This window comes from Corvus kubaryi, unplaced genomic scaffold (assembly GCF_017639235.1).
Source record: "Corvus kubaryi isolate FWS band 111438036 unplaced genomic scaffold, C.kubaryi_AGA036_p1.0 split3-37374, whole genome shotgun sequence".
Classification (NCBI taxonomy): domain Eukaryota; kingdom Metazoa; phylum Chordata; class Aves; order Passeriformes; family Corvidae; genus Corvus; species Corvus kubaryi.
Window position 1 is genome coordinate 72,031 of NW_024582090.1, and position 25,155 is coordinate 97,185.

Consider the following 25,155-nt stretch of genomic DNA (forward strand, 5'->3'; position numbering starts at 1 on the left):
TTACAGTAAATGACTTTTATTTTTTAAAAAATGAAATAACCGTGAACATATTAACAGGCCTGCAAGTGGCACTACAGTACAGCTGGAGATAAGGTCAATACATTTCCCCATGTACCCGGACAATGAAATCCATTGCATCAATGCTGACATTAGTAAATTCTGAATACAGTTCTATCAAGCAGGAACATTTTACTTAAAATAGTTCTGGACAAAGTTGACACCAAAAGTTAACTTTTCCTTCACTTTGGAAAGGATAGATGTTTTATAGATGTTTTCAGGTAGCACTGGTATTGGGTGAATATTGCCTGCAGTCACCAGTAAAGGGAGAGATGTACAACATCTCCATGTGAGAATAGAGTTTACACTCCTTTTTCCTTCTCATTCTGAGGAAGCAGGGTGGCATAGAGAGAGGGGGGAAGATAGGTGAGGTAATATGGGCAAGGGAGGTGGGATGTCAGTATCTGTTCAATTCTCCTTTGGCTGTTTTTGTGCTATTTTGGACTGCTTTCTAAAAATCACTTCTTGATTTTACTGAAAGGAAGACTAAATGTAATACACCTTTCCTTGAAAATCCAGGAACAATTGTGGTACTTCAAAAATACTAAAAATATCTACTTTCATGAAATATTAACTGTTTCACTACAAACCTATTTTTTCACTAAATACACAATTCTCTTATTTCTGGAGTCTCCCGGGGGAAAAAAAAAGTGAGTTCTCCCTTTAGTTCTGCAACTCTACAGTGTCTAGAGAAACAGCTAGAAGAAGGGGAGTGCAGAGAATAGCTTTATCCTTTTCCTTGGCCTGTATCTCACATGGGAAGTTTGTTTGAATTTCTGCAGTTGGTCACATTCCTTCAGCAGCTATCAACAAGTCTGCAGTAGGACAACCCACCTCCAGCATGTTCTGTCTAACTTTGTGGAGACTAACTAGGCATGAGGGAAAAAAACATCCACACTCTTTATACCATTTCTAATCATAATATGCAGGAACACCAAGTGGTTTCCATGTTCTTTCAATTTGCAAAAGGCCACAGGAAAGGGACATGGCACCTTTTAGAATATGGAATTCTGCATTTAACAGTGCGACCTTCCATTAGACCTTCAGTGTTGAGGCAGCGTAGAAAACAGTGGCTGAAGAGTGTGTGTAATACTGACCACACCAGCTCTCAGTGAGAAGCCTCTGCTCCTGCAGAGGCAGTTGTGTGCAGTCCCTGTATATACCGTGAGCAAAAGGCTTCCTTGACAGGGCATTTGGAATTAGCAATTCCTATGATCTAGCTAGTTTGGATTCATGAGCTTTCAGTGTGCCAACAGCATCTTTCACTGCATGGTAGATAATGTTCTTCACCTGCAACAGGAAAAAAAAAATCAACTTCTACAGACTAACAAGGAGAGTCTTACACATCTACGCAATCAACTTCGACAGCTGAATTTGTAACAGTTGGCAAGTATACACAAAATATATACTCTTTTTGCTTCAGGATATCAACAGCACAAATTTTAACTGTCACAGATGACAAGTATTTTAGATACTGCACTGATTTATTAACTCATTTTCTGGTCACCCAGCAACGTATTTTTACTCGTGTTATTTTAAGATAATTCCTTCTTCTGTGAGAGCTAGGAGGAAGTGCACTATGAAGTTATATATATGAGTTTATTTTGAAAAAGTCCTTGTGATCCAAGTCACTTACAGATTCACATGAATCAAATCTAAAAGATGCAAGAAAATCATATGGTTTAATCCTATGAAAATTAAGATGATGCAACAAATCATCCTGTTGTCTTTGCATGGAGGCTAGAAATTCTTCGAATTTGTGAATCTTGCAGAAAGACAAGCACGCAATGAGAAATCCACTAGTATTCACTGCAATCTTTTTCACGGTTACCTATTTAAGAATCAAAGCTCTGTCTTGTTTCTGATTTTTTCTGAGCTAAGTTTATCCGAATTCTGTTTCCAGGTGTTGAATGGAACAGTTTCACCTCCTAAGTGAGTGGCTCAATTGCACTTCTTCAACTAACTGCCAAGCACCATAATCTTTTCCTGATGTACATGTGACCTCATTTTTTGGTATCATTTATGTGGCTGTTATTGTCTCTGTGTATTTTTAATATATATAAATATAGACAAAGGTTTATATAAAAGTATACATTAAAAATTACAAATAATAAAAAAAAAACTCTGAGGCAAATACAACCAGTATTCCTTTTCACAGGAATATTGAGTTGCACTTTGTGGGTTTTTGTCTCTTGGGTTTTTTTGGGTTTGTTTGGTTTTTTTTTTAATAACAAGCACTACTCATTTGCAAACCTCTTAATTTACAGAAACACTTCCACATTTGTCACATCATCACAGCTGAAGAGGTACAAAGTTAGAAGCCAGAATGAGAGCTGATCCTACTTTTGCTTTCCTTTATAATCCTATGAAAATCCACATAGAAATTTATAGCAAACTTTCACTAAATTGGTATTAGAGAATTAACATGGTAGATTTCTGACATCCGCGGGTGGCATCCTGGAGAGTGACTATATATTGTGTACTTACTTTGATGAGGACAGCCATTCTGCAGATCTCCACCCTCCTTTCTTTTACATGCATGTGATTACTGACACACAAAAAATGCTGACAACAAAATTTGCAAACTGAGCACATACTAATGCTTCAGAAGCATTAGACAAAATTCAGCAAGATCCCCTACAGTCTTCTCTCTGTAGAACTTACTGTCTTATATCCAATGTACTTGTGTACCTATTATGTTCTGTGCATAATTATTAGTTGAAGCAGTCACACTTCCTCAAACTAAAACACATTTAATTTTAGGACTAACATATGTTGGATAAGACCTTAAAGATCATCGAATCCAGCCACAAACCTAACACTGCCAAGTCCACCACTAAACCATATCCCTGACTTAAATAAGCCAGCCTTCACTTTCAGAGGAGTTTCCCTATAGGCAATAAAGAAACAAACATAAGTGTACTTGGTCAAATAAACATCTCTCTTCAAAACAAAGCATTGCTCTTTCAATTTTAATAGTGTTTTTTTTTCTTCTGGTCTGCTTTGCTGTCATTAGGATTCAGCCATTCAAAAACTTATTAATGCCAATGCATGCCATTAGTCTAATAGGGGGAAAGTTCTCTGGAAATGCAGAAGTCTATTACTAATTTTTGTTTACATAATACTGTAGACAGAAGTATTTAAAAATTAATTAATGTACCTATCAAATGAGAACCTCCAGATTTGTGGGAAGTTGTTACTCTTTCCTTAGCCATACATTTCTGGTACTGAACAAAGCTGGCAAAACACAGGATATATTTAGTGTTTACTGACATAATATCGGTTACCTGCAGTTTATCCTCATGGTTTGTATGAGTATTAGACAGGTGCCTGAACTCCTGGGTCAGACGGAAGCAGTGCTTCACATGTTCAGGAGATACAAAATCTTCTGCCACTTTAATGCAGCTGTACAAATTATGGACCTAAAAACCCGTATCAAATGACTGATATATCAAGACAATGAACCATACAAAACAAAACAAACGAAACACCAAAATGAAAACAAACCAACCTCCAAACCCCAAAAGAAAGAACGACAACAACAATCACCAAAAACCAAACCCCCAAAAAACCCCAATACCCCCCCACATATTTAGGCTCTGCCACATTTACTCATCAGAAACAGAAACTGACAGAATTGTATCTAATAGTAAAACCAGAACAAAATACATGACATCCAACAGGTTCCCTGTTCTCCCACAAACTTTAGCATTCCCTAAAGCAAGTTCTCTTAACCTTTGAATCTGGTTTCCTTGGCTGAGGCTTCATTACACAGAAATGTTTTCCCTCCATTCACCCCAGCTTTTCCCCCCTGCCCCGTAATTTCATCAGTTATGTACACATCATTCAGATATTTACAGAACTTATAGTAATGTAAGAACTGCATATGTAGAAAACAAAATCTTAAGTGAGCAATATTAATTACCATAATTAATTAATTATTTCCAAGCTGCAGTTCTGTTGCGCCTCAAATTCAATTCTATTTGTCAATATGGCCTAGAGTTGGTATAGTTACCTGATGGGGTGCACCTGCAGGAATGAACACTGCATCACCAAGGAACTGCACTATTGCCCAGCCTTGCACACCATACTCATCATATAGTCTCTTACGTAAGGTCTGGTCCAAGTACCAACTTTGGTCATGAATGGGGTCATGATCTGGAGGATTTTCTTGGCCTTGTTCTTCTCCAACCTAGGGCCAAGATATGGGGTGGAGGGAAACCATGACACAGCACCTTGATATTGCTGGCTCACAAAATGGTCTGTACCAAAAATCATAACAAACAATTTCAAGGTAGAACATTATTTTAATTAAGGTCATTTAGGTCTTAAATAGCAAGGTGCATTAGTATGAAGATTCCAGACCAGGCTGAAAACCTGGGAACATAGTAACTATTAATGCCCTCAAAGACAGAAGTGCAATACCTATGCACTTGATGTTGATAGCAATTTGTATCATTCAGGTGCTATAAGCAAGCTAGTCAAGGAACCCTGTAAGCTCAAGCTTTCTTTGTAACCAGCATACCTTCCGGAGAAGTTCCCGTATCTTTTCAGCATCCTTAGCAGCATAAATGTGCCACAATGCTCCAGGTTTTTCTCTTCCTTCATGGATTCGCTGCTTTGTTACATCATCAGCATCTCCCTCATCAATTGTTTTCAGAACTTCTGAAAGGGGAATCCATGTAAAAGCAGTATGATTACAAAGCTGCTCATTTTTGACATAGAGAAGAGGAAGAAGCATTCTGAGTTACTAAATTCAGTCACACTGCAACTGCTGCATCATACAGTGCCCCTTCTAAGCCCACCAAGCTTCATTTTAACAGAATTCAGGGAATGTGTCATGTGACAGCTAATCACAAAGCTCAGTCATGAATTTAAACTGAACTATGGTTATTCAAACACAAGGAGAAGAAAGGGTAGTAATGTAGTCTTTCCCCTCCTTTCTTCAGGAATGTACCTAATTTCCAGCAAAACTCTGCTGCTCCCACAGTTGGAAACTAATGAAGCATTACTGCACTTTTAATTACGTGCTGCAAATGCAGCAAACTGCCTTGTATACTTGAATTACTTATCATAGATATGACAAGCTTAAGCAGTAGACACAGTCTCCTTTCTCACACACACAATTGAATTTAGTGTACAGAAAACAGCTTTCCTCAAGCATTACCATCGTCATGGGTCCCTTCCCCAATGGGAATCCCAACATACACCATGACGTTAACAGCATCGGACACATCCAAGTGCAGATTTGTGGTACCAACTCGTCTGTCTTCTGCAGTAATTAAGCCTACAATAGAGTGCAAAATAAAATCAAATTCTGTGACTAATCTCTTATAGAAATAACCTACCTGAGAAATCTGTCTAGAATGCTAACTTTGTACAGCAATGAGAGCAGAAACCAAAGCCAAACAGCAACTGAAGTAGGTATATTCGTGTCATGTGTAGCATAAATAAAAAGTTTACCGATAACTGGTATTTTAATCTTACAGGAAACAGAAGTACCAAACCTAGTTTTCAAGTCATGAGGAAACAAGCATTTTAAAACCAAAGCCAGAACTTGTACTTCACAACTTTGTCTCTCTGAGGGTCATTTATACAGTCCGTACTAGAGAACTTAGCTATCATAAGCACAAAGCAAGTCTTCGTTTGCTTGGAGGCATGAGAGAACTGCTTTAAGTGGCATTAGCATCCTACTGTGTGGAGCAAGTCATTGGACTGTTACAAGTATAAGCCTCCAGCAGATTTTTATTTTCTCATACTAAGCTGTAAAATCCATGACCAGTTGAATTCACAGTAGTTATTGATCCACCCATCATTAGCAATTCAGATTACAATTCAGTAAGGAAAAACACCTGCAGATTCAAGTGCTTGTACCTTTATACACTGAAGGAACTTACACCTCTCAAGTGACTGAAAGTAATGGAGAAAGATTTAAAATGTTTGCTTAATTCTTTCACCTTCTTATTAACATGTTCCTTTTTTTTTCCTCTGGCCCTTCAGTAGCACCCTCTCTTTCTACTTCTGCTTAACCATCTCTAGCAAGTAACATGGCAGGAAATTAGAACATTAAAAAAAATATATATCTTTGTATCAGCAAACACTAACAGAAGTGTGCCCACAAGAGTTTTTAGGATCACCATCATATTTATCGATTTTCTGTTTAAAATACAAGCTTCTGAAGATAGAACTCAACTCACTGAACAGTACCTATCATAACAGACCAGAAACAGTAGCTAATATAGACAGTTTGTAACATGAACTTTAAAAAAGCACACCTAAAATACGAACATGGAGAAACACAATACATAGGTCCAAAATCCAGGCCAGACAAATTCACTAAAGATAGGTTAATTGTTGACCTCAAGGACCCTCACAACCTCCACCTCAAACCTCTGCTTTGCAAGATGCAGCAGGACAAAAGGAAAGAATGACACTTTTAAAGTTAATTGTTTGCTAATGGTCTAAGTCACACAGAGTATGCTGGGAAATACAATTACATCATCAATGGCAAGTCTCATGTTAAACAGTTCAAGTATTTCTATATAAAAATTGGTCAGTATTTAAGGGTCCTCTAGACAAAAGATTTCTTCAAAGCTAACTTCTATAAACAGTCCTTTTATTTAGGTAACTGAGTATCGCTACGAATCAAACGTCATGAATTTTGTATCTTAATGCTTTAAAATGCTAAGCACATGAAAGACTTCGCTATTGTGAATTTTTTTCACCACATACTCTGCAAACAAAGCCATATATTTACAACCAAAATACATTTAAGTTGCTAGAAATGTTACTCATATTCACCATAGACAGAATTACTATTTTTATATTGAGGTCCACCCTTTAATTCGCCTGTCAAGCAGCTAAGAGCAAAAAGATACAAAACTAATTTTGAAGACAGACCTAGCTAATTTTTTTTCTTTTAATTTCCAAGTAAAGAGAGTGTAATACTTTCTCTCTTTGGACCAAGACCTGTATGTCTAAAAAGGATCAAACAGTAAAGGGTTATGATCTACACTAAGAAAAATACCATCAACCCTGCCTCCACAAGCTCTGATAAAAAGGAAAATAGAACTTTGACATTTAAGAAAAATTCAACAAAATGAATCCATTCCTTCCATTGATAGCAACTAGCAATATACAGAAACAAGTCAGCAGTGACTGATTATGTTCCTTCTTGCTGCACTCTTATTTATGTATTGCTTGATTACATTATAAGCTCTTTGGTGTACGGATTCCTTCACTCAACTTACATGTCTAGTAGTACATAAACCAAAACACTGAACACTGTTAAATACTGGAATAAGCTCAATTTGCCTAAGCTGCAACAACCTATTTAACTTTTATTTGCAATGTCGTACTGCTTAAAAAAAAAAATCCAAAATAGCACCACATCTCTTTGAGAACTGCAATATGTTGGCTCACAGCTTAAGTCTAACCCACATTTGGTTACCGAGATACAACATTCTTAAAATGATGAAACAGTGAAAAATCTTCCATGTCCTTGGGTGAGTTGTTACTGTAGGTGTAACAACAATCAGAATGCAAAACCTTAAAAAACACTGCACCTGTCTCACCAATATTCAAAGAGAACCACATAAACTACATTAGGGTAAGTTTGCTTCCACATACTTGCTTTGCGAGATGACTGCAACTTTTTCCTTATCAGTATCACTTGACATTTTACAGCATATACAAAAACCAACTACTCTAAACGTTATTTTATTCTAAAGCTGCAAAAGTATGTGCTTCCAAATCAATCAGTTATTTAAAAACATCCTGTAAAAACCATTGGTTTTAAATTAAAAGTCTACAAAACCTGCTTTGGGCCATGACCTCAAAGTCAGTACATTCAGGAACTAAAATAATTCAAGCTGACATGCTTTTTTTGTTCACATATCCTCCACACAGCTATATTACAATCATCAGAAAATGTAATGCTTCACAGCCCCATGTAGGTTATGTGCTCAGATATATGCTACTTACCTACTAAATAATTAGCCTTAAGAGGACAAACTATCCAATTCAGGTAGCTGAACATGGTGACAGTTTTGTTTTGCATATTGTCAGTGGTCTATTTTATTAGACATGGATTAAGAAAATTACAACTCTGGTTGGAAACATGAATGCACAGGTTAAAGTGCCCAGAAGGTGGGTAGTTTTCCTCTTAAACACATCAGTTGGTCTCAAAAAGATACTAACTTTTCCTTGAACCCTGTACTGGTATTATGCTTGTTAAATGTATTACAAATCGGATATACAAGGCAGAAAAGGGCACATCTGACAGAGAGAGGACTAAGTAAGAATAGATCGCAGGACTAAACGAAAAAAAAGTAACAGCAGGCTCTAGGATAAGCACAGAGTTTTGACTAATGCCACAGCCATGTATTTGCCCTAAGTATAATAAAGAGTCTCAAACCCCAGTATCTGCAGAACTATACTCACATACCATACGCATTGTACATTTTGGGACCCAGGTCAGGACGGACAAAGTAGCTTGGCAGCCTAGAAGCCAAATTCAGTCTGCCATCTCTCTTGGTATATTCAGGAAGAGGAAGATTTTCCATCAAGTCCTCAAACCTAGAGAGCAAAGAGAGACAAAGGTGGGTTATCCTCCTGTAGCACCTACAGCAGTCCTGTCAGCACTGATACTAAAGGTTACTTACCTGGTAGGCATCATATCTCTGAAGTCCTCCCCTGGAGGCCAATCCTTTAACTTTAGTACCATTGGCTGACCATCATCTGACCTGAGCCGTTCTGCAAGAAACAAATTAAGATTTCTTCATGCAGTATCTTTTTACCACAGCCCAATACCTTGTTAAAGCTGTAAAGGGTTTCTGCACCTCTTACAGGGCACAGCAAAATGGATCCTGGTTTTGTTTTGGGCTTCCAAGCATTGTCATAGTATGACCCACAGCAGTTTAGCAAGTATATCTATCGATAGATACAAGTATAATTACCTACAGCACAAGTTTGACAGATCTCGCACAGCTGCTAAGTTTTAGAATAGTTTTTATTCAGCTTCGAAAACAAGCCTTTCCAAAGCATTCTTCCTAACTCCTTTTACCAAAGTCTGAGGGAGCTTTATCTTTAATTTCAAGAGAAGTGGTACTTCTATAAAATAAAAGTTATTGGTTCTTGTTCTGAAATCAACCCTAACTTCAGTGTAAAGCAATAAACCATGGTACACCACATTCGAAAAAGCTAAAGGGCAGGTGGTCACAAAGAAAGACAGCCTTTAGTTTTTTTAATTCTTCTTTGCTGGAGGCACTCAAATTAGCAGACTACCAAAACCAAACATTTGTTCTTCACTTTAAGAGTTTTACACGAGTCCTGACTGGAAACAGAAAGCTGGCAACACAGAAAGATGGCATTACATATGCAACAGTGGATGTATGCTATGATGAAACATAGATTTAGAAGAAACATAAAGATTTTAGTTATAGGCTAGCTGTGTTGAAATTAGTTAGAATAGGAAGGAATTTGGGCCCAGCTAGAGTTAATTAAAATAGTTAAGAGAGCTGGACCTGAAATGGGTTTTAAGATGTTAATAACTGATTACCAAATAACTGACGATCTGTCATTTGCATGTTTGCTTAGCTGTGCTTAGAACGAGGAATAGAAACTTTGATAAGTTGGTGTAGGGAACAAGGACAATTAGCAATTTCCTCCCTTGGTGGGAACCCATTCAAAAGTCACGCAAGAGGAAACTTAGAGGTCACTAAAGTAATTAGGATTGTTAAAGTTCAGAGAGGCGAAAAGGTCAAAATGAGGAAGACGAGCTACTTCATCTTTTTAAGACCACTGACCCAATTCAAGACCACCGACTCAATTCAGGACACACACTACGCATGCTTAATGACATTTAAGCTCATTTCCATACGAAATGGAGAATGGGAGGTGTTAATGTTATGAATATGCATTTGTATTTTGGATAGTCATAATTTTTGTAAATAAAAAGCTTTGTGTTTGCTTGGATCGGGGCCCTGCGTCTTAGGGAGCTATCCCACGCAGTGCCTGGCACCAAATAAAACATGCACTTTCTAACTCTAAACTGAGAATTTTTGTCCGTCTCAGTTGGATATCGATATTAGATCGATATTCATAGTTTGGTAAATCAATGACAGCACTGACCATATCAACTGCTGTTTTACCTCAGATCTTAGGGCTAGATCTCGAGGCTAAGAGAGTCTATCTGGAAGTGGAACACGAGCAGCTTAGAACTCAGTGTAACATTTAGAGAAAAACAAAGTTCACTCTTCTACCAGATTTTTCACAACTCTACATGAAGCCACCAATAGAAAAACAAGGTGTACAGCAGTCTTAACACTTTAGCATCCCCATCTCCCCAGAGAGTAACACCCTTAACTGCTTCCTGACTTCCCAAGGATTGTCAGCCAAACTGATCTAACAGAGCTCCTGACAGCATCAGAAGTGAAAGCATATCTAAGAAATTAGAACTTGGAGACCCGTGAATCACATCTGCGCTATATATCAACAGGCTACAGAAGACAGCCTGAGTTTGCAATTAAAAAAAAAAAATTATTGAAATTAAAAGGAATTAAGAACTGCAGATATGTAAACTGAAGTGACTGATTTACAGATAACAAACTTTGATATGCTACAGATTTTAGAGAGGCAAGTGAACTGAAAAGCTCAAGGACTTGAATTTAAAGATGTTTTACAACTTCCCATATTCAAGATTTTGAACTCATCAAGGATCTTTGTTCTAAACAAGAAGCAGCTTGTAGGGAGGCTATTCAGAAAGGACAGAGTGAAGAACTACCTGGATGAAAACATACAGATCTGACAAATTACATGAAACTGGACAAACCCCAGAAAATATCTGATCAGCAAAGAAAAGCAGGTGTAAGAAGGATCGAAACAAAAAGTCAGACCTTTCAAAAGTCCATTTTAAGCCCAAAAGTATTAAAAGAACAGCAAAAGATTAAAATTAATTAGAATAAAGTATCTTATAGAATAATCTCAATAACACCTCCAAAGTCAGTGGCTGTTCTACAGCTCTTTGGTAACTTAAAGCGAGGGTGGGAGCCAGCCACATTTTTAGAAAATTTAGAATTCAGGTCATGCAGAGAAGTCAGAGACATTAGGCAATTTGCCAACAGTTTTCATAAGAATTAGCGTGTGAAATCTCTGGACTAGTAGCAAATAATACTCCTCTATATTAGGGATTGAACATGGCTGAAAAAACTCTAAATAAAATGTATTTAAAAGAAACTATCAAGAATGATAAGGTTTTCCAACTAGTCACTAATAGTTCTCAGGTAAAGTGTGGTAAAGGCATTGTCTAAAAGAAAAGCAGAAGCTAATTTTGCTGAAAGGAGTGTATCTGCCTGGAGACAAACTACAAGTAACATTTCTCAAAGATAACTTGACCCATACAAATTCACTATTTTCATGAATGACCCCAGCACAAAAGTGAAGAGTTTGTGAACTTTCCCAATTACTGTCAATACACAAAGACCACACCATTATATCCTCCTAGGCCATTTATTTCTGATTAATAACAAAAACAGTATGAAACTTAACAGTACAAAATACAATACTCTGTACTACCCATATAAAAAAAAACAAGTCAAAAGCAAGGAGTTATTTGATTGGAAAATGACTCGGATCTAGGTATATACAATGTAAAATGCTTTTCAGAAGCTCTTTAACCTAACCAGTTATGCCCCCAGAAATTTTAGCTGGTTAGTTTCCCCATTCACACTTGACAGAAGGTTTTCTCAAAGAAGAACTTGAGCATTAAATAATGTGTTATCATGTGAGGCATGCATATAGCATTGCCATTTGTAATACATATAAATTTGTATTTGTACTCACAGATGATCTACCAAAAAAGAATTTGCAATGTCAAGTGTACTTAACTGATGCATTCCACCAAGTCCAAGTTTTAGTGTCAAAAGTCTCAGTCTGTTTTAGCTCTGCAGGATCCCTTTAGTTTTACAATAAAAATTGAGGTTGAAAGGAGAGCAAGGGTAGGCATATTACTTACTGTCTTAATAATGGTAACTCATGATTAATTTCACTGGGAAAAGGTAAAAAAAAAAAAAGTAGTTTCCCATGAAATGGATAATTTTTTGACATATGAAAGTAACACACCCCAACACACTGCAGTAGAGACAGTCCTTTTGGGCAGTCCTGCCCTAATCTTCAATAAAGTATTTTCTAGGGTGTGCTACATGTAAGGAACAATGGCTTCTTTGGATGAGACTGATAGGTATCCGGATTTTTTTCTTAATTTATTTTTTAAGAAAACAGGTGGAAAATGAAGAGTTGGAAGATAGCAAGACAGACTGCTCAGTTAAACTAGTCAGCCATAAATATTACTTACTAGATATTATCTCAAAGCCATCCCAGAAGTCACGCACTTTCACGTCTGAAATTATGGCACAGTTCCTGCAGTTCACCAAATCTACATCTTGATCTCCAAATTCCAGGCTGAAAGCTTCTGGTTTCCAAAGCTCTGACTTCAACTTCTTATGGACACCAGATACCAGCACGGGCTGAGAATACAAAGATGAATGCTTACTCCACCATAACCAAATTTCTTACACATGCAGCCAAACTTTCTTAAGAGAGCCGAGACTCCTGGCTACCACCATACAAAAGACACCACAAATCTATTTTCATCCATGTCTGGGTTTTGTGCATCAAGCAAATAACCAGAGTCAAAGCAAACTTTAATTCCACGCCGTGTGCAGTTGCCTTAGAAGTGGCGTTGGATTAGACTTGCCAAGGCAAGTGCATTAGGTCTCCATGGCAAGGTGCTGGCAGCAGGTGTAGGCTCTGTGAGAGGAGGCTGGGAGCTGCTCCATGGTGGACACAGATGGTTCCACCTGGCTCAACAGACCCATCACTGGCCAATGTTGAGCCCATAACTGATGCTGGTGGCATCTCTGTGATAATTAGAATGGCTAAAAAGTTCTCCACAGCTGCTGCGTGTGTGTGTGTGTGTGTGTGAGAGAGAGAGAGATAGACGGGGACACACACAACACACAGACGGCAGGCAGGGGGAAGAGGCAGGGGGAAGGGAGAGAAACAACTCTGCATACACCAAGGTCAGTGACGGAGGAGGTGCTCACAGCCCATCAAAGAGCATGGTGAGGCAGGCTGTCCCCCTGCAAACTGTGGAAGACCACGGTGAAGCAGAGATCCATCTGCAGTCCACAGAGGATCCTGCACTGCAGCAGAGGGATATTCCCTGGAGGAAGCTGCAGTCCATGGAGAGCCCATGCTGGAGCAGGCTCTGGGAGAAGCTGCGGGGAGAATCCCACAAATAAGCAAACTTTCTGGTAAAAACTGTGCCCACTGGCAACCCACACTGCAGCAGCCCATGGAGACAACTCACGTTAGAGCCATTTGTGAAGGATAGTATCCTGTGAGAGGAACTTCACACTGAAGCAGTGGGAAAGTGTGAGGAGGACAGTGTTATGAACTGACCACAACCCCCATCATCCCCCCTGTGTCACTCCAGGGATTGTGGGGGTGAGGAGGTAGAATAGTCAGAGATGAGAGAGTAAAGTTGAGCCTTTAGGAAAAAGGTAACTTGGGGGGGAGGGGTAAGGTGTTTACTGATTTGTCTTTTTTCTCTACCATCCTGCTCTATTTTTAATTGGCAATAAATTCAACTCCTTTATCACAAGTTAAACCTGTTTTGCCCATGACAGCAATCACTAAGGGATCTCCCTGCCTTTATCTTGACCCACAAACTTCTTCACCTGATTTTCTTCCCCTGTTCTGTTGAGAAGGGGGAGTGAGAAAGCAGCTGGATAGAGGGGTCTGGCAGCCAGACAGGGTCAATCCGTCTGTGGCAGTACAGTAAGTGTAGAATCCCAGCACCTGTCCTTTTTCTTAAGCAGACACGCAACTACCACTAGAAACAGCATTTGTAGTAAAGCCTTCTCACGTGAAATTTTTGTCTTTTAATATGAATTGTTCAACTATTTCGCTTGTTATTTATGTATAATCACAGATCAACATTAATTCCCTAAGACAAAACCAAGTAGCAGAAAAAAGGCTGTTCACTTGCAAAAGGGGTTTTAAGATGTTTAGGCTAATGATGTACATATATTCCACACAGATATTTCAGTGGCCTCTCCCCATAAACACTCAAAGCATTTGCTAAACTGACAACAATTGGGAAAGGTATACCAGACAATCCTCCCAACACTGCCAAAACCTTTTCAGTTCCTTTCACCCTGCCATCTCAAAAGAGAGTTACCAAACTTGAGAGAAAAGGAAGAGGGTACAAAGTGAATTTGCACATAAACGATTCCCACCTGAAGACCTTTAGCTTTAGTAACTGCTGCCTATGTTCAAATAGCAGTTCCTATGTCTACACAAGTTTGAATTAATTCCAAGCAGTGCCCTATACTTTAACAATGATCTGATGGTGGGTCTGGTTTATTCACATGAAGAGCTCAGCACAACCCTGAGAAGCACAGATGTCCCTAGATGCAGTAAAAGTGTGTTAGGCAAAAGTACCTACAGAGCTATATTCAAGCAACTCTAAAGTTATGCTGCTTAAAAACACTCCAGTAACTAACTGCTGCTTCCTTTTTATTGCCCAATGGCCTCTAAAAGGCCTAGTTTCAATTTGTCCCTAAATGAGGGCAACTATTGATTCAGAAATGTACGGAACAAAAACCCAACTCTGGGGATAACAGAAATAGCCTTGGTTTTCAAACACAATACAACATAGCCATTAAGTTCTAGAAGGCAGCAATGAAACCTCAACTCCAGAAGAGTGAGATTTAAGAAAACAAAAAAGGGTTGTTACTTTACTCCTGTCAATTTCAGGGGAATGAAAAGAAGTAAAAAACCCTACAGAAACATTTAGATTGGAAGTTACTACCCTCACACCGAAAGAGAGTATTTTCTTGTGTTGAGGCTGAACTTTCTGCACCCACTCCCACTTGTCCTGCCAATGAGCGTTAACAAGAAGAGCCTAGCTCCCTCTTAAAAGTTCCTCCCCACGCTCTCCTGAGCCTTCTGTTCTCTAGGCTGAACAGCCCCAGCTCGCTCAGCCTCTCTTCATCTAAGTGATGCTCTAGTCCCTTCATCACCTTTGTGACCCTTTGCTAGGCTTCCTCTAGTAACTCCACGACTCTTTTGTACTGGGAAGCCCAGAACTGGACACAGTACTCCAGGTGAGGCCCCTAACAGTGCTGAGTAAAGGGGAACCATCACTTCCTTTGACTTGCTGACAATTCTCTCTGTCATGAGGACACATTCTTGGCTCATGGTCACTCCCTTGCCCACTGGGACCCCAAGATCCTTCCAGCAAAACTACCTTCCAAATGGTTGCTCCTCAGCAACTGCTGCAGCATGTTATTCTTCCTTGATGTGCAGGACATTACATTTTCCCTTGCGGAACATCACCAGGTTCTTCTCAACCCAATTCTCCAGCCTGTTCAGACCCTCTGAGTAGCAGCACAACCATCTGCTGTATCAGTCATTCCTCCTAGTTTTGTATTGTCTGTAAACCTGCTGAGGGTCTATGAACCCTTTCCCATCTAGGTCACTAGTTACATGATAAATACTACTCACCCCAGAAGTGACCCCCTATGATATACCACTAGTGACAGTGCTCTCACACATGGCATTTCAGTCAATTTTAAGTCCATCACACTGCTCACTTACCAAGTCTGTACTTTACTTTGTCTGATGACACCATGACAGTGTAAAAAGCCTTTATTAAAGATAAAAAACATCCAGTACTTTCCCTTCATCCACCAAGCCAGTCATCTCATCACAGAAGGCTACAAGGCAGGTTAAGCATGATTCAAACAGTATTCCCGAGCTCCTCTTCTCTTCATGACCATATCTCCATGGGATTCTTCCAAGCAAGTATCTGAAAAGGTGAAAGTCTGCTCTCCCAAAGCCCAGATTTGTGATCATGATTTTTTTGCTTTGCTCCCTCCTCTCAAAATCTTGATCTGAATGCCACCATCTAATAGTCACTGCAGCCAAAGGTGCCGCGTATCTCCACATCAACAACCTTCCTTGTGTGGAAGCACAAGGTCCAGCACAAGCGCCCTTCCCGAGCTGTTTCCTTGATCAGCTGTCTCAGGACATTGACACCAATGCACTTCAGAAAACTTCAGGACTGCTTGCGACCTGTTGTGTTGTTCCTCCAGCAGGTATCACAGTGGTCCCATGAGGCCCAGGAAATGTGAACACAAGGCTTCCTCCAGTTTTCTGAAGACGGCCTTATCACTTTTTTATGGTCAGTTGGTCTGTAGCAGATACTTGCCACAATGTTGTCCATGTTACTCTGCTCACTAATCCTGGCCCATAAGCTCTTGAATCATCAGTTCCTTCACAATTTCATGCATTCTAGCTTCTTCCTCACAAAAACAGCAATGCTCCCTTCTCACCTTCCTGGCCTGTCATTCCTGTGTTGTCCTTCCTGAACAGCCTGTACCTATTCTTTCCCATACTACAGCTGCATGAGCTATCCCACCACTTTGTCATACCAATGAGACCACGGCTGTGCAACAGCACACTAATCCCTCCTGTTTGTTCAATGTGCTGCATGCATTAGTGTACAGGTACTTCAGAAAGACACCTAGTCATGTTGATTTCCCAGAAACAGTATGAGAGCTTTCTTCACAATGCTGGGATGCACACAGATCTTTACTTACATGCATATGCTTGAGGTGGACATCTTTCATCCTTGGTTTCTTAAGTATGAGATTACCCCTGTTCACTTCACCTCACACTGCTCACTTGCCAAACCAATCAACTAATTCCTTCCTTGATCACTGGTCATACTCTCCCTCCCTTGTTCCTGCTTATAGCTCTCCTAATAAGGTTGGCCAGCGTGTTGGCAAAGATGCCTTTTTTTTTTTTTTTTTTTTTTGCTTTGGTGGATCCTATCTCTTCCAAGCAATCCCCAATCCTCTTTGAGGTTCCCACGATCATAAAACCCTCTTGGTTAAAACCAGCTGTGCAAACAATGGTTGACATGCAGGATCTCTCCACTCCCCTACCCCTCACTGGCATGAGTAAGAAAACCATGAGGGCTCCATAGCCTTGATTAATACCCAGAGCCACACAGTCACTCTTGATACTGTCCTGGTCTCCCCAATAGTACTGTGTGTGCCAATATGGAAAAGCAGCAGAGGGCACATGTTTGAGGGACAGGTAAGCTTTGGTAGTCTTTCCACTATGTTCCAAATGTGAGACCCTGACAAGCAGCAAACCTCCCTAAGAGCAAATACAGCAATCTCAAATCTTAATGTAGTCCCTCATCCCAGCAAAAACGGTAACATTAAGGCAATAAAAAAGTTTTAAGCATATTCTACAACAAACACTAGGGATCATGTATGAGTAAAAAATAACAGTACCTTTCACAGGATGTGTGGAAAGGACTGCCTGGTAGACTTTAAGCTGACGGATAAACCAGCTGCCTTCAGTACAGAAAAATAATGACATTTTGATCCCTGCTGTATTCACTTGACCACTTGTAAATTGCAATTAAAAGAAACCCCAAAACAACCAAACTACTTAACTTAGTAGACCCCTTCTTGCCATCCATGGCAGCAAATTTGCCATGGAAGAAATAAAGTATTCTCTCTAGCGAAGAACACAGATAGGGCTCCAAGATAAAAGGACAGTGGACTTGCCTGGTAGACATCTCCTGCCAAATCTGCTCTCAAACTACAGGGAGATAACAACAAAATAAAAAGTTCCAGTACCATACCAGATTTTCACTGTCTCAAAAATGAGAAATCCTAGCATGAAAATTCAGAAAATATCAGGTTGCTACAGGATGAGAATCCTAACTATCCCCAGATGAGCAACAACCATTTCCAGAGAGCAAAATGCTCTTGAAAAACAGCTTCAGCAAGAATTAATCTTATGGTCTCTCAGTGAATTCTGGGATAAGACAGTTGAACTTATTTCTGACAATTTCTAAGAGAAAGGACTCAAAAAATGTTGCTCTTTTTGAGTGACACTGAAAGACTGCCATTTATTATCTAAGCATTAAGGGAAAATAATTTTCTCTTTTAACAATTTGGGATGCCACCATAGCCAAGATCTTCATATGGCATGGATCTCGTGCCCAGTGTGCATTTATTCTGCTGGGGAGGGTGGATAAGGGTTTTTTTTCCAAATAACCTTTTCAAAACCACAAAACAGGAGGATGATTTGGGGAATGGTGGTAGAATTAATGTTCTTTCACTTCACTTTTAAAGGTGCAGCTGGGATTTACAGGAGGATGTAAGCCAAGGAAGAACTCTGACAGAGCAGTTTCTTGAGAGAGTCTCTGCTTGAAGAAATTCTTTTTAAAATAACCTTGTTGAGACAGTAATGCCTGCCTGGGTCACATGCTCTTAGGCAGGAACAACGGAGGTTGTTCAATTCCTTTTCACATTTCAACAGAAAACTCAAATGACTGCAACACCACTTTGAGGATCCCTGAATGAGCAAAGGACTTGCCCAGTCTGTTCCTATTCAAGGGGTCTTCTGAATGATAAAATGATCCAAAATCATCAGTAGCACACCTTGGGGCACAGCCTAAAATAGTGGGTCGCAAAGAGTACACGAGCATGGCAGTTGTAGCCAGAGCCTCAGGGAGTGCACCAACTTGGATGGCGATGCACACTGCAAGCTACACATCGGACACAAGATTGGTGATCACATCTCTAGACTCCATAAGCAGTCTCTCAAGACTCATTACCAGTCAAGGACCCCAAGGTCACAAGCAGCATCTTGCACATGGTGATTAACCATCTCATTGGCAGAGAAACTGACAAGCACATTTTTTGTAGGCATTCCCAAAATATTTAGGATCTTCACAGAGAGACAGTAGTATTTCCTGACAAAAAGTGTTGAGAAAATTATCAAAGTATACTAACCAGAAACTAAGAAGCTCTTTGCAAAGAAAGGCAGATGATGGACACCACAGCACTGCAAAAGAATGATCTGAAATCCCTCATAAATCAGAAAAATACAACAGGATGAAAAGTAAAAAAAATAAAAGGAGACTCCTATGCACCCCAAAAAAGTCAGGACAGGAAGATAACTGCATGTAGTGGGAAGCTGGCAATGAAGTTTCTAGTCAGACAAACAAGGGTGTGCTGCACAGTACCTTCCTCCAACTATTAGGAGCTGGCCAGAGGAGTCATGAACAGGAATGCGGCTGGCGGCACAAGTCATCTTTGCAGTTCTCATGTATGTGCTAGTTGTGCTTGTGCCCAGGGAACCCAGAGAATGTGCAGTTCCATGGGACAGGCTACACTTAAACGAAAAGTACTCTACTTCTGTCAGGAATAGACTCTGAGTGCTAAATGAGATACATGCAGCCTGTTCCTCCACCCCACCTCAGCATCTTGTGATCAACCACAAATAAAAATGGAATGCGACTGCCAAGCGCACTAGCACTGTAATAACAGACTAGCCGACAACAAGCATTTCTCCAGAAAAGATGATGAGGACACTTAATGGTCTAGCATGAATGGTCTCAACTCCAGGTAGTTAGTGAAGGTAACTGTGTCAGAGGCAGCTGCAGAACCAAGTGTCAAGAATACAATTTGAACAGTGATGGACATCATCCTCTGTTAGAGCTGTGGGTGCACTTCCTTTGCAGCAGCAATTACTCACCCATTTTTTAAGATTCAGCTTGTCTGACCAGGCTGATCTTACTGATTCTCTGGAGAAGTCTAAGCTGCAGCACTACAGACTGAGATCTGAACAAGCGGCTATGCTGAGAGCAGGTCTAAGGTACAGTCTGTTGTCTGAAGGGCTAAGCACTTGATGGCACCTCAGACAACCCACGAGAGTGCTCCATGCATGAGTTGCTGAGTCCAGAACAACACTTGGGTTCCCACTGGCTGTAGGGCTCAGGGTGAGATACTGTATCAAGTAAACCCAAAATTCAGTAGACTGCATTCAGCATTTTCACTCTTGCACATGCTGCAGCTGAAAGGAATGGACCTTTCCCTGAGGCTATAAAGCATCAAGTGTGGGTGCACAACAGAAATCAGAGTGGATTCACTACTGGGCTGTAGCAGAGCAGAGCAAGTTCAGCACAAAGCACACTACAACTAAAAAGGCTGTCACAGCACACACTCTCATAATGGTAAGTGCAAGAGTACATGGGCTCAAGTCACTATAGCATAGAGTGAACAGGGCTGCTGTGTCCCCTGTTTATAAAGCTACAGCTGAAATATTCATTCACCATATTCACTCAGGAGCAACTGGCCAAAGTCTGAATAGGCTCTTTTTACCAAGGTGCAGAGTGCAATTTCAGGACACTTATAAGCAGCAAGGGTTGGACACTTATCACCTACCTGGCCTTGTTTCCAGCATTCCCTGAAGATCTTCCAGTTGTTTTTGTTGCTGGGATCATGAAGGCAAAGAAGTCTACCATCACACAGCCAAGAATGGGAAGTGTGTGGATCCAGCACATTTAATCCCATCACCATTTCTTTCACCTCTCTCTGTGTGTCAGCTAAATTACTAGCTCGTTTTGCAGCATCAGATGTCTTCTTATTTTCCACCACAGAAGCAATGATATGGTCCAAGAAGTTTGGCAGGCTGGCTTTACCTTTGGCCCCCTAGAAGATGTAAATCCAGAGGTAAATCTAGTCTTGCAACAGTGTAAGTATTAACGTATATCTGCTCTCCTTCAGACTTAGTCACAGACACTGTGCTACCAGGAAAACATGCATCAGAAACAACTTGGCTCAGAGACAGACATATCCAGGTAAGAACAGAAATGGCTATGGCTCTGTTCTACAATGGTAAAAGTTAAAATAACCAACTACAGGCTACCTAGAAAAATATTACGCAGACATAAAATAGTAAACTTTAATGATCTAAATTCAGCTACTTTGATAGTAAAAAAAGTTCATATTTTCTCTAACTTCATTAATATCTCAACTCTATTTCTCCATTTTCCTCATCCCATTACTAAGGAAGTGAATTCAACCTTGGGACACGTAAGCTGACGGATATGTAAACACTAAGCAAACAACGACAGAGAGAGAAGAAAGTGCTTCCTGTATGTCAGTGGAACCATTAGTAGACAGATTCTCTGGTTCTGGTTGCCATGCTCCTCAGGGGACATTTAAAACTCAAGGGGTGTTTAAAATTTGTAGCAGGTTAGCAACACAATCTTAAACTTTGTTTTAACTTAAAAAAATAAAAAGCCTGCCCATAGGCCTTGTTTATAGCAAAAAACTTAAGACACTAAATATATTTCATATATTCAACAGAAGATAAACACTTACTGGATCTTTATTCACACATTTGCAGGAGGGGGCAGGGGTGTGATAGATTTCTGGTAGAAAAAACCTTCTCATTCAAGTGAAAAAAAAAAGTCATAACAAATCAATCAACACCACTCCCTCCTCCCTCCCAAAAATTGCCATCTTCTTACAAACTAGAGTTCAATAGATAAAAAATTTACCATATACAGAACTATCAATATAAAACATAACATTATTCATTACTGAATATATCAATTCAGTAAAAAACACTTATGGAATTGTAGAAGAGTCTAGGTCCAACAGAAGATTTAGAGATCATTTGGTGTAAATTTCTGTTGAAATTAGGCTTCGTTCCCCTGGGCGGGGTCATGCCGAACTTTTTAGGGAGATTAATTCACTTCTCAGGGCAGCCTATTCCACTGCTTGCATGTAAAGGGAGAATTTTTTGTTATATCCAGACAGAATTTCTCCTGAAGCAACTGGTATTGCCCCTTGCCCTGTTAGCCATGCATTCTTATGAAAGGAGTACCTCCCTATTCTCTACAACCATCTTTTAGATATGGTAAGATTGATCAGATCCCCAAAGCATTCTCTTCTCTAGGATGCATAGAACCAGTATCTACCACTTTTCCAAATGTGTCAAGCTCTCCAAAATGCTTTGATCATTCTTTATGGCCCTTCACTGGATCCCATGCAATTTTGCACTGTCATTCTTCAACTGGGGAAATCAAAACTGGAAACAGCGTTCCAGGTGTGGCCCAACAGGGGCTGAGTGAAATAACCACACTCCTGGATGTGCTCCAGCTGTATGCTTCCTGATGCAGACCAGGACTGTTTGTCTTTCCAGCTGCAGGTGTGCAGTCCTGGCCCAGGTGCAGCTTGCTGTCCTCCAGAACTCTAGGCTCCTTTCAGAGGAGCTGCGCCACTGCTAGTCTGATCCCACTCTCTACTGCTGCCTGGAATTATACTAGTTTTCTACAGCCCATCTTAGGCAAGTAAGACTAGATCATGACGTCATCCACTTTGGATGGTCTTAAAAGAGTACCATTACTCTGATTCTCTGGAGGCCGTAAGATAGATAATATGCAGTTTAATTATTAAAGACAATGCTTATAATTCTTCACAACAGACTGTCAATGCTCCAGGGACATCAAGATGATTCTCTTCATGAGCAGCAGTCCTGCTTCTCTCAATTTGAGCAATGCAACTGTTGTTTCTCAGGTATGTTTTGTTCATTCTACATGAAGCATCCAGACATTCAAGTCAGGAGCTGGACCAGAGTTCTCCACAAGTTTTTTCAAATCTAAATTACTCAGTGAAGATCAGAAGTCAGGAAAGTGAAAAAACACATTACACAATAGATCTGATTAGATGTGGTGAGAGAATGCATAGAGTTGCTGGGAGGGGGATACAAGTTGCTGGGACGGGGATATCTCAAGCCTTGAAGGAGTAAGTTGCTTTGAAACAAGTGACCACAATTTCTTCCCCCTGTACTCAGTGATGAGAGGCAGAAGTATTCTTGGATTCACTTTCCTGTAGCAGCAGCATATTTTCATGCACTGTTCCCTCTACCAAAACCAACCAACATGAACTATAATCAAGGTTCCAGACAGTCAGCCAGCCTGCCTGGCAGAGAGTTAAAAAAAAAATCTGCTATGAGACAAGCCATTTCATCTTCCTCCTTACTCTGCCTAAGCTTTTGGAGAAAGTATTAGCCAAAAAGAGCTAAGCGTTGATAAATTCCACAGAATCTATCCTTCTCCTAAACTAAATGCTTCTGACCACGTCAAATAGCATTGATTTGTTCAGGATTTTTTCGAAGTTATTCCTTCCGAAATGGATTAAAGTATTGTTATTCCAGAATAAGCACTCAGAAATAGCAACTACACCTTAAACCCACAGAATCACAGAACCATGGAATGTGCTGAGCTGGAAGCGACCCATCAGGATCATCGAGTCCAACTCCTGGCCCTGCATGAGACACAATAAGAATCCCACCCTGGCCTGAGCACGTTGTCCAAACATGGTTATTCAGCTGTCTGCTGGACATTTTGTCCAGAAGGATACTGAGAGAGATGTCATCAAAATCTTACTTCCAGAAAGATTAAATAAATCTACTGGCTTTCCTAGATGAACGAGGTGGCCCTGTCACAGAAGGAAATCAGGTTCAACAAGTAGGACTTTCACCCACACGAGGACATGCTGGCAGTGACCGAGGACTGCATTGTACTCTGGATATTTACCTACACCTCCCAGAATAATCTTTTCCATTATTTCACTGGGCACTTAAGTGAGCCTGACAGGCCTGTAGTTTCCAAGGTCCTCTCTTTGCCCCTTTAGAAAATCAGGACAATGTTCACCCAGCTTCCAGTCACCTGGGACCTCTCCAGATTCCCAAGATTGCACGGAAATCGTTGAGAGAGGCTTTGCAATCACATCAGCAGCTCTGCGAAGATTCTCAGATGAATCCCATCAGGCTCCATAGATTTGTAGTGATCCAGCTGGAGCAGCAGATCCTGCCCAAGCATATTTTAGCTCAAATGCCTTTCAAGTATACATAAGTTTAAGCAACTGGTTTACTATTGAGTTTTTGTCTTTTTTTCTGGTATGCCCTTACAATATTTTTAAAGGTGTGAAATTTAAAGTGAGCTTTTATAGGGATGCTGATTATCAACTAAACAATTCATAGGCTGTATTAAACTCATTTTCTTGGTCTCTTCAAAAGAACAGCCTCTCCTCAGCAGTAGTAAACTAAAATTCTCTACAAATTTGTAGAGTGGTGGGTTTTGGCAAGGTATTACATTTGTTCCAACATTCAAGAGTAGAATACTATAAAAACATATAGATGACAATTGTTCCCTAGGACAGATATCATTGAAAGAATAAAAAATTATTTACCGTAGAAGCTGCAGAAAAGACTGGAGGAAAGGGGATTCCTGTGTCTGATGGGACCTGCGGAAGCTTTCCTGGCCCTGTATGTAGCAGATCTCTGAGGCTGGAGCCTTCGGCTTTGTTGCTAGATGTCACTGGGCCCAACAAGAGGCTATTAAACAGCTTTGGGGTTAGCGGGGAAACTTTTGTACTGGAGTTGAAGGAATCTAATCCAAAGGGTGAATGGGATTCTTTATTAAGCACTGATCTCAGTGATCCTGATTCTGCAAGATAAATATAAACATTACAGGGAGGGGAGAGGAAAAAAACCCCAAGAGGCAAAGTTCAAATGATCACAAAGTTTTCTGAAATTATTTGCTATTGCATTAAATAGGATATTAACAGAATCTTGTGGTAATGGTAAATTATCACTGTAACAGTGAATGAGGCACCTCAACAGATCTGATCTGAAAAGATGTGCAAACACACAATTTTTAATAGATTCAATTAAAAAACATTTCCCTGACTTTCTGAATTAACGTTTTGATATTAAATATTTCAATATTACAGTGACTAAGACCTGCAGAACTCGTGAGTGATTCACCAACATTTAACATCAACATGTAAAGTAGTCCCTTCCAGACATATGGACAGGAATAAATCCTGTGTTAGTCATGCTACCTCTGACATCTAGGAAGTGTATTCACTCAAACTACTGAGTATTAAAGATGCTCTAAGCTTTCATCTAACTCTCCAACTGGACTCCAGTCTCAGTTCCTTGGAAATGCACTCTTCACATAGCACACAAAAGAGTTATATTTACTTCAACTGTTATAAAGTGACAAAACTGCATCTGAAATTAATTACTATCATTTTACACCAGGATATCAGCTTCTGAGAAAATAAATACATAAATTGGCACAGAAATAAACTGTGAGTGACAAGACAGTATTGTCTTCAGCTATATCATCTTTCCAGCTTTGCA

At 39.9% G+C, this 25,155-nt stretch overlaps 1 protein-coding gene across 3 annotated transcripts in view; it reads right to left on the reverse strand.

Annotated features, from left to right (window-relative positions):
• KDM3B (lysine demethylase 3B) overlaps positions 1 to 25,155 on the reverse strand; it is a 50,664-nt gene continuing 25,509 nt past the window's right edge. For 2 of the 3 annotated variants that reach the window (XM_042016095.1, XM_042016096.1), the window contains exons 15-24: positions 24,198 to 24,454; positions 20,379 to 20,645; positions 12,410 to 12,581; positions 8,721 to 8,811; positions 8,504 to 8,634; positions 5,225 to 5,344; positions 4,583 to 4,722; positions 4,073 to 4,249; positions 3,345 to 3,479; positions 1 to 1,347 (exon numbers count right to left, since the gene is read on the reverse strand). In XM_042016095.1, the coding sequence (XP_041872029.1) occupies positions 1,267 to 1,347; positions 3,345 to 3,479; positions 4,073 to 4,249; positions 4,583 to 4,722; positions 5,225 to 5,344; positions 8,504 to 8,634; positions 8,721 to 8,811; positions 12,410 to 12,581; positions 20,379 to 20,645; positions 24,198 to 24,454 (1,571 nt within the window). In that variant the 3' untranslated portion in view covers positions 1 to 1,266. Of the gene's footprint in view, positions 1,348 to 3,344; positions 3,480 to 4,072; positions 4,250 to 4,582; positions 4,723 to 5,224; positions 5,345 to 8,503; positions 8,635 to 8,720; positions 8,812 to 12,409; positions 12,582 to 20,378; positions 20,646 to 24,197; positions 24,455 to 25,155 lie in introns of those variants that run through there. The other variant, XR_006014050.1, reaches the window with a different exon arrangement.